This window comes from Labrus bergylta, chromosome 11 (assembly GCF_963930695.1).
Source record: "Labrus bergylta chromosome 11, fLabBer1.1, whole genome shotgun sequence".
In the NCBI taxonomy this organism is placed as follows: Eukaryota; Metazoa; Chordata; class Actinopteri; order Labriformes; family Labridae; genus Labrus; species Labrus bergylta.
Genome location: NC_089205.1, coordinates 8,562,645 through 8,572,807, shown reverse-complemented (window position 1 = coordinate 8,572,807; position 10,163 = coordinate 8,562,645). Strand labels below are relative to the sequence as shown.

The 10,163-nt window shown below is 42.4% G+C and overlaps 1 protein-coding gene across 1 annotated transcript; it reads left to right on the top strand.

Moving 5' to 3' along the window:
• Positions 1–1,345: 1,345 nt before the first annotated feature.
• Positions 1,346–10,163, top strand: prss16 (serine protease 16). Its single transcript, XM_020644392.3, has 13 exons — positions 1,346–1,618; positions 2,162–2,337; positions 2,599–2,698; positions 3,519–3,648; positions 4,500–4,623; positions 4,980–5,057; positions 5,201–5,248; positions 5,343–5,462; positions 6,220–6,384; positions 7,275–7,416; positions 7,506–7,685; positions 7,762–7,916; positions 8,552–10,163. The coding sequence occupies exons 1-13, from the start codon at positions 1,555–1,557 to the stop codon at positions 8,627–8,629; spliced, it is 1,560 nt and encodes a 519-aa protein (XP_020500048.1). The 5' UTR covers positions 1,346–1,554; the 3' UTR covers positions 8,630–10,163.

Sequence of the window (10,163 nt, the reverse complement as noted above, 5' to 3'; positions counted from 1 at the left end):
CTTGTTAGTCCCACCTGTGGTTGATTACCTGATCTATTTAGTCTCTGGGTGCGTTCGGATTGTCCCTCCTGTGTCCTTTCACTATCCACTTTACCTTAACCCCGCAAAAACGTTGCGGGTCATTTCTCTCAGTGAGGAACCTTCTTAAGCAAAAATGACAATTTGAACACACCCTCTGCGTTTCTTCCCTTCTGTGTCAGTTCATGAGTTTTAAAGATTGATGAGAAAGTACACAAACACATATCCATGTCCCTTTCGGTCTTTGTACAAATGTGTTTTTATTAGTGTGACCAGTTGTTTGTGTTCAAACTTTGAATTTCTCACCAACTATTATATCTATTTTATTTTTTTTATATTTTTTTATTAATTGATTCTAGTTATTATAACACTTATTCCATTTCCTTTCCGTCTTTGTACTAATGTGTTTTTATTATTGTTACCATTTTTGTGTTCAAACTTTGAATTTCTCACCAACAGTAATGACAGCAATACGTTACCAAAGCACAGCTTGATGAGATTATTATCAACAGGAAAGAACATGATAGAACGATTATAATCTTGTTGACAAGATGTACCAAGTATTCTGAGAAAAGTGAGATAACTCGACGCCCCTGCAGTGCTCAGAATGTGGATTAGAGGAAACTGCACTATGTTTAAAGGTTACTTTCGACTAGTATTTATCGCCCTTTCCTGACAAACTTAAAGTGCTTTTCAAAGATGTGAACTGGCCAAACCTTCTTGCATCAGAACATCTGTATCTCTCTCATATCTGTGTGTTCAAAAGTTAAAATGAAGCAACAGGCGGTAGATGATTGGCTTAGAGTTTCAAGGCCGATCACATTTGAATCAAAAACAAGTAATGCATGTAAGTTTTGCAAGTTTGCAAGTTTTGGCTTTACAAGGCGTCATAACAGATATATAGTTTCACTCTGGGTGCATAGCTTGCCTGTCTGAATGCACAAATAGTTAAGCTGCAGATGTGATGACAAAGTTGTTTTATGCATCAGCCAGTATGTCCTCCTCCTAAATTTAGAGTCAGGTCCTGAATGTGTGTGTGTGTGTGTGTGTGTGTGTGTGTGTGTGTGTGTGTGTGTGTGTGTGTGTGTGTGTGTGTGTGTGTGTGTGTGTGTGTGTGTGTGTGTGTGTGTGTGTGTGTGTGTGTGTGTGTGTGGTTACAGGTCAGTGCCTCCACACACTGATGCAGCATTTGTTCATCAGAGGAATGCTCCTGTAACTGGACCTCTCAGAACAAGCGATTACAAGACAGATGATCTCAATATCACCAAGCTGATGCTATCTTTTGCTGAGCAGTTTATATATACCACACACACACCCTCTCTCTCCCTCTCTCTCTCTCTGTCACCCACACATAGTCTTTTGTCTGTTGTCTCTCTGTGCTCGATGCTGATCATAATGACGCTCAGGTCATATCAAAGATCTCACATGTTCTCATCTTACAGGGACCACCGGCCTCTTTCAGGGCGTTTAAAGGGAGCTGAGACGTAGAGCTCCTCCTCAGTCCTACAGATTCACCGTGGAGTTCAATCGATACTAATGATGGTTTTTCCACCAGCACACTGTCTCATCCTGCTGCTCCTCCTGAACTTTGTCGACGCTGGTGAGTTGATGAATTGAAAAAATAAAGGCTCAAAAGGAGCTTCACGTTTTCCACTGAAAATTGCTCTTTGCACATATGTCTAGTTTGTGTACATGGTGTATGCATTTTTTGTAGAAATTGTGGATTTCTTACGCTGCATGGTGGTGCAGTGGTTTGTGCTGTTGCCTCAGTGAGGACGTTCCGGGTTTGAATCCTCGTCAGACAGGAGCCACTCCGAGATTAGGAACTTGAATTGTTTGACGGCTGAAGTTTTTTGTTAAAAGGGTTGACTTAAGTAGCAGAAGGAAAATGTGTTAGCCTGTTGTCCCTGACAGTCATTTTATCTTCATTGGGTGTCATTAAAAAACTGCAATAATTACAGAAGTAAATAAAATCAGCTGTCTCATCAGAAAAAAAATATCTTGTTAAAAAAAAGGTTGATATTTTCAGGCTCAACCTTTGTGTTATAAACCCCGTAACACAGGACTGAGTGAGGAAAGATAAAACGCCTGAAAGCTCAGAAATCACTTTGCATTTTCTCTCTTTCCCTTTTTTTAATGTCAGGAAGGATACTGTGGAAGATTAAGGAGAGTGCACGTCACCTGCAGCTGCAGAGAGTGAAGCAGCGTCTCCTGGCACAAACAGCCGGGTATCATCGGCCTCTCCAACATGTGAAGGAGGGCAGGATCCTGCAGCAGCTGGACCACTTCAACCCACAAGACCTTCGCACTTTCTCACAGGTAGAGAAAGACTGAATACTGCTTTAAACAGTTACACCTCCAGAGTCAGATATCGACTAGTCTGGGTGAGATGACAGCGTGAAAAGGGGCTTCACATTTGGAGCATTAAACTTCACACTTGAGTTTAAACATTAATGGGGATGATATAGCAGACCACATCATAATATAAAGATATTATGCCATTTAAGGCTGCCAAATGAGTCCATTGTCATTCTGCTGCTTCTGGTGACAATAAAGAAAACAATCCTTTTTGCTCTCTAGAGGTTCTTGGTGAACGAGGCATATTGGCGGCGCCCTGATGGTCCAGTGTTCCTCTTCATTGGAGGAGAAGGCCCCATCTTTGAGTTTGATGTTCTTGCAGGTACGGCAACACATGTCCTCACCTGTGGGGCTTTTAGAACAGCAGGAAATACAGAAAATGCATGAAGCAACAACATATTTTGCTGCCAGATACTCACAGTCAGATGCAGATACAAATACTTCAGTCCTATACTGTCCTGTACTGTTCTCGTTTTTTTACACCATAAGCCTCATAACTCAATATTTCGGACTATGTATTCTAGCTGAGCTTTGAATTTCTTTAAAGGTCCCACATTATACACACATATTTCTCTAACACTAACATGTGTCTCTAGTCTGTCTACAACCCCCCCAATGATAAGAAAAGTCCATCCTCTCCGTCTTTTACCTGCTCCACTTTTCAGAAAATGTGTGCTCAAACAGGCCGTTTGGAGATTTTCCCTTCATGACATCACAAAGGGAGGTAACCCCTCCCCCAGGTGGGTGACACTCCCACAGCTAGGTGTTTGTTCTGCTCTCTGAGTCTGCCTTCTCACTGTAAACAATAGGACAAGGAGCGAGAAAGCCTGAGTACACCCAAGACCTTCCAGAGAGGGGGCGTGGTCAGACACAGCTCATTTACATTACAGACACAGAATCAGGTACAGACACAGAATCAGCCTGTTCTGAGCAGGGCTGAAATAGAGGGGTTTATAGGCATGATCAAATACAGGATCAGAGTGGATTTAGAACAAGAAACTTCACAGGCATGTTTTGAGTCATCCCCTCAAACACTCACTTTCTTTTATCTTCCCACTGTTGTGTTTTGTGTTGTTCAGAGATCTTTTTCGACCCTGATTCACTACGAATCATTTCTGCTGCTTTGACCGTGTTCTTCTCAGGTCATCACGTCGACATGGCTGAAGATCACGGAGCTCTGTTATTGGCTCTGGAGCATCGTTTCTATGGTGACAGCATCATCCCTGATGGCCTGAAAACCGAGAATCTGGCTCACCTGAGCAGCCAGCAGGCGTGAGTGTCGGCCTGTGTGTGTCTGTACGTGTATTAAAGCGAGAGCAACCTTCTGACTCTCTGTGTGTCATGACTTCTTGTTCAGCTTCTTATCATTTCTTTGTTCATGTATAGTTTTGATTTTCTGTTTTATTTTGTCCCTTCACCCTTCTCTTGTTCTTGTATTTCTTGTGTTTTTTTGTTATTGTAACATTCCCAAGTTTAGTTTTCAGGGTTTCCTGTTTTATTTAGTATTTTTTTGCCCCTGTGTATCATGTCTAGTGTTTCCCTCCAGTTGCCCTCCTTGTTCTCACCTGTGTCTTGTTGTTGGTCTCACCTGTGTTTGATGGCCCCCCCTGTATTTATGCTGCATTCAGGTGCTCCTCAGATGCTTCACCTGCATTCACCTGATCCGACTTGAGCAGGTGTTCATGAGCATTTTCCAACTCGGAGACTCGTTTTTCAGATGTTTCTGAAACCACATGAATGCACAATGTTCCTTCCCTTCTGTGTCGGTTCATTACGTCTGACCTGTCAGTGGTGTCTTTTTAGATTTCGTACATGCACATTCTACACATTCTGATATTGTATTGTGATACTAGTTAAGCGTTTGTTTTTCCTTTATGTCTTTTGAGAAATAGATCATTGTTGTTCTTCTGCATGGGGATTCTCCACCTTTTGTTGGATTTCTCACTGTGACATTGTGTTTCTATGGAAGTGTTTTTGCATGTTTCTCGTGTATGCCTCTGTCTTTTCGACTGGCTGCTTACACGTTTATTTATGTCCTTACATCTGTGAAAAGGCTGAACTTACGACCTGTGTTTGAAATGATGACAGACTGTAATGTGTGTGTCTTTTGTATTTGTATCCAGGCTCGCTGACTTGGCCGTTTTCCGTCAGTTTATCAGCCACAGTTTCAATCTGAGCCTCACAAACACGTGGATCAGCTTTGGAGGCTCGTACTCTGGAGCTCTGTCGTCCTGGTTCAGAGGAAAGGTGAACGATACGAAGCTCTGGAAGTATTCAAAGCTGCATAAGGCTGAACACTTCTTTGTTTTAAACAATGATAAGTCCTCTATGCACACCAAAGTTAGCGATGGAGTTCCACAAGGTTCAGTGCTGGGACCGAATTTCTTTACATTATATGCTTCCACTGGGTAAAATTAGATTTTTATTCTTTCAAAGACCATGACGTGAATGATCCTTAAGTTGGAGAAAATTTAAGCATGAGTATGAGAGTGCTTAGGAGTCATAGGTCCTTCCTCATTTTAAAAAAGAATCTTTGTAATGTATATATTTTTTATGAATGCAACCGTCTTTCTTAAAATGTCCCTGTCTCTCTTCCTTTGTAGTTTCCCCATCTGGTGTTTGGAGCTGTGGCCTCGTCTGCTCCTGTCACGGCCAGGTTGGACTTCTCTGCCTACAGTAACGTACGCTGGAACATTCCATGATCACAGAATTTGCATAACACCAGAGTCATAGCAAGGATCTTCAAAGTACCCAAGTTATGGGCGTGAATGCCTTCCCCAGAGAAATCTAATTCTATCTCCAACATCTGTGCCTTCTGTTACAGGCTGCAGGCTTGAGTCTCACGATAGAAACGGTTGGTGGTTCAGAGAAGGTACGAAGTCAGCCACCTGTTCGTGCATCATATGACTGATATATAATGGCAGTCTGTCTGGTGTTAAAGTCTCCCTCATCTTCTCCTCCTGTAGTGTCTGGCCGCCGTGCAGAGAGCGTTCGCTGCAGTGGAAGCTGCACTGATGGCCGGTAATGTCAGCAAAGTGTCAGCTGACTTTGGCTGCTGTCAGGTCCCAAAGGATCTGAATGATCAGGTGACGCTTCAGCTTTATGAGCTGCTTTAAGAAAACTATATAAGTGGCAGTTTTGGTGAACCTACAGAGGGACACATAACTGTCTTTGTGTTTTAAATTCAATGTTGCTTTAGCTAGTCCAACCAGTTATACATTTGTGAGCTAACTTGTTCTTCCATTTAGGCTTACTTTTAGCTCTTCATCTTTAGCCCATTCTTTACTTTTATGTTGAAGTGCTGGCTTCTCTGACAACAATGCAGCAGCCAGTATGTCCTCCTTCTAACTTCAGATTCTGGTCCTGAATGCTCTGGATTTGTTTGGACCAGAGAAGGTAGGTGGTTTTAAGGCACACGGCCATTTTGGACGCCCCTCAGTTTGTCAGATATGAGAACAGTTATCAGGTCAAACCAACAGGTGTTGTAGTGATGGAAGCGGGCAAGAGAAGTGGTTCAGATAGAAGTGATTGTACCCGACCTAAAAAGCCTCTGCATGTTTCTAATAAGCTCCACGAGCAGAAACGTGCTCAAACTAGGATCAATGTTGGAGATGCTTTTGAAAAATAGAGAGAGGTTAGAACACAGAAAGGTTTACAGACCGATGCAGAGCTGGATAAACACTGAAGCTTCAGTGTCCACCACATGGCAACCTGCATGAGCATTGACTCCAGAGAGTCACTCGTTCCGTTGTTTTTTCATTCACATTTTTTTTTAAATTGGTTCTTAAATGTTTGAAAAGTTAAAATTAACTTCTCTTTTTTAACCCTTCATTTCTTCTTCAGGTTGAGCTGATGCAAAGCCTGGCCGACATCGTCATGGGAACAGTGCAGTACAACGAGGAAGGAGTGCTCATGACTATTAACGAACTCTGTGGTGTAATGACCAATCAAGGGAAGGGAAACGAGGAGACGATGGAGCCTTATAACCGCCTCGTTGAACTAGCACAGGTATGAAATAAAAAAACACTCACTGGCACTGACGGTGTCCTCCTGCAGTCCTCCGAATGTTTAATCAACCTGATTTTGATTTCTACATAAGTTTTCAAGCCCAAACTGATGGCACAGATATATTCTGCCAAAGATAACCACATCCGGATTACAGCGCTCTTAATGAGACGTCATACTTTTCTCCATGATGCACCAAAACCTGCGTAAACTAATGATCCTACAAATTGCTTTTAATAACAAATTGAATGTTTCATATTAACAGCTTTGTGCTGAAATATTCTAACGGGATGAAACCCTTTACTTTTTGGCCACAACCTTAACCTCTATGTCTGATGCTATTCAGCAAGTCGAGTGAAAAATATCATAAAAATGTTTAAACAATCATAAGTGCTGTTAAAATCAGGATCAGGATGATCATATTTTTCTTATCAAAGGTAACCCAATTCTTGTGGGGCGGCTGTAGCTCAGTCTGTAGGGACTTGGGTTGGGGTCACTGGTTCAAGTATGGAAGGTGGTCTAGTTGCTGGAGAGGTGCCAGGTCACTTCCTGAGTACTGTTGAGGTGACCTTGAGCAAGGCACCGAACCCCCACCAGTTCAGGAGTGCTCCCTGTTAGTTTTTTCTGGATAAAAAGCAAGAACAGGATCTTGTCCAATATGAATCCTTACCCCCTTTTTTTCCTCATCTAATTAGATTCAAGATTTGATCAAATCCGACCCTGACCTGTGCTTGTGGTTCCTCCTTGTAGGTCCACATGATAGCCACAAGATGTCACCGTAGAGCCACGTCCATGAGGTTGGACCGCTCAGGGTTACTCTTGCTTATTATGCAGTCAGGGACCCAAGGGGGAGAAGTTCCATATGTTGTTGTGTTTCTGTGTGACCTCTGCAGATCTACCGCTCTACCGGTGGGGAGCTGTGTCTGGACATCTCCCACGAGACGTCAGTGAAGGACCTGATGAACACGTCTCTTCTTTCGAGCAGGAGAGCAGAGAGAGCGTGGATCTACCAGACCTGCTCTGAGTTTGGCTTCTGTATGCATACACATACACTGCCACAAATACGCAATGCTATTATCCCTGTGTGATGACAACCTTTTTACATTTTCTGTGTGTGTGTGTAGATCAGACTTGTGAGGACGCCACTTGCCCGTTTTCTGGGATGGTGACCCTGAAAACCCTGACTGAAGTCTGCCCCATGGTGTTTTCCATTTCCCAGCATTCCCTGCCTGGACACATTGCCTTCACAAATACTTACTTTGGAGGGGAAAACCCCCCAACACACAGGGTCCTGTATGTGAATGGTGCGTCCCGAGGAGGAGAGGAGCAGTGATCATTCCTTTGTTTTTAAGAGACTAACTTGTACATTAATACCCACAGGTGGAGTCGACCCATGGAGGGAGCTGTCAGTGGTCCGAGACAGGACGGAGGGAGGGGAAGAAGCTCAGACCGTTTTCATTGAGGACACGGCTCACTGCGCTGATATGTCGAGCAGCAGAGTCACAGACCGCTGGTCGCTCAGGAAGGCCAGAGAGGTAGACCCATGTAGTCTTAAACTATACGTAATTTTATGATCTGTACACCACATGAGTAAATCACAAAGATGTCAGTAATATGTCACTAAAAACAGTCGACTTACTGGACGTGTTCTGGAGCTTTCTGCCACAACTTCAGGCAATGTCTGCCTACATTTTGTCTACATGAGATTAGTGCGATGTTGACGAGCAGAGACGCCTGAATGGACAACTTTGTAAAATGAAACGGTCATTATAGAGAAATTGCGAGAACATCTTTGCATTTTAGGAGATCGTTTTACACTTGGCATGCTCATGACACCCCTAACAGTGTGTTTTGTGTTTTCATGCTGGCAAAGAGGTTTTTGAGCGTGTGGACAGGAATTTGTTTTTAACTTCTGATTAAAAACATACCCGCCTTCGTGTGGACTTTAGGCTGCAGACAACTCAAAAAAGATGGAAGAAATATGCAGATTTTTACTGAAGCATAAGAAGCGATGCCAAAATATGGAAACCCTAAATAACAATTTGAAGTCTTGTCTTGAAACTAAGATTTACTTTATTGATATATATTCTTGTAATGCTGCAAACATACCTGATACTGCATGGCTGCTTCACTGAGTGTTTGTTTTGTCCTCCATTTTTCCTCCTGTCAGGAGATAAAGACGCATGTGTACAGCTGGCTGAGGATGGCTGCCGCTCAGGAGAAGGTCGAGAATAAGAAAAGACTCTGATCATTTTATAACCTAATCATTTCTTATCAGTCTTCCTCCTTCAGACTGATAAGCAACGGGTTTAATAAGCCGGTGTTCCTGACTGCTCTGCTTCATCATCGTCCTCAACTTCCTCCATTTCCTGTCCGAGTAACTTCCTGTTCTCCAACCTCCTTCCATCCATCCATCCATAACTGTCCCACAGCTCTGGGCTCGGTGTTTGTGTGGCACGCTCTGATTTCACAGGACTTTTTGTACGACTTTTAAATATGTTTTCTAAAGCTCCTTTTGCTCTGTGCATCAGTCTATTGTAATCTAAGTTTTCACACATACACCAAACTCCTGAAAAGTACTAAAATGTTCAGAGTGAGCTGCAGGTGTGAAAGCACATAGATGGATTTTTCACCCTGACTTTCTTCAGACTTTTACAAGTAAAACATCCGTGTGAAGGAGTGATCTGGTCTGTCATCATAGCAGGAAATATTCAGGAAGTGAGTGAGTAGTTGAGGTGATGCTGTGATACTTCCAATAACTCGTAACCTACATTTTTATTATTTTTAAGTTGCATATTTGGACCATTTTTGCCTCCACTGGATCGGACAGCTCAAAAGAGAAACAAGAAATGTCTGCAGGGGAGAGGGGGACAACATGCAGCAAAGGGCAGAGGTCGGATTTGAACCAATGGCCCGCTGCAACAAGTACTACAGCCTTTGTAGACACCAGGCTATCGCCCCCTTAGCATCCATTTTTATGGAAAAAACTGTCATAGCGTCATTCCTTGCTCTTGCCATCTTGGATATCATGTAAACACGATAACTGCGCCGTCTTTTTTACACCATGTTCTGCCTCCTGAGACCCCCCCGCCACCTCCTGAAATGACATGGAGAACTTCACACTGTAAGGGGCATCTGTGAATAAAGGCAAGCTGTCTTGACATTTTCTAGAAATTGTCAGGAGTGAATGTGTGGAAGCGGCTTTAATTTAAAAAAAAAAAAATTATATATAATATTTTTTTTTTCCGTTTGGTTTGTGCATGATTTGCTAACTAAAGGCAGGTCTCAATTAGAGGCCATGATGCATTTAGTGTTGATTAGCAGATTCAAAGTTTGGAGTAAAAGCAGCAAGAGCCATAAAACAAAGATGAACGTCAACACGTGCAGCAGGTCGGCATACTGACATCAAAAGAGTCATTTCTAACTTTTAGAAATGGTCATATTTTAAAAAAATAAAAATAATTATTCTCTTTTCCATCTTTGCACAAGTTTTGTTTGAAAATAATTAAAGGCCTGTCTCATATCGACGCCTGTCCCAAATAAAGGGCATCATGGACTGAAGGAAATAAAAGCCCAGGAAATTAATTAAAGTCTAACGCCACTTATCATAGCAAAACTTTCTTTTTACTTTATATCACATAAATATAAATTGCATGATACTGTAGTTGTGCTTTTCAATATTTACAGTTGCCATAACCGTGTAGTACCACTAGGGGGCGTTTTGCTGCATGTGCAACATATTTCTTGTTCTTCATAATAACAATAAAAAAAGACAGATGTCA

Excerpts from the sequence above, each read along its gene's own strand:
- prss16 (XM_020644392.3), top strand. The coding sequence starts at position 1,555 with ATGATGGTTTTTCCACCAGCACACTGTCTCATCCTGCTGCTCCTCCTG. Across the intron at positions 2,699-3,518 it reads TGAGTTTGATGTTCTTGCAG|GTCATCACGTCGACATGGCT; the intron begins GTACGGCAACAC and ends TGTTCTTCTCAG. Across the intron at positions 5,249-5,342 it reads CGGTTGGTGGTTCAGAGAAG|TGTCTGGCCGCCGTGCAGAG; the intron begins GTACGAAGTCAG and ends CTCCTCCTGTAG.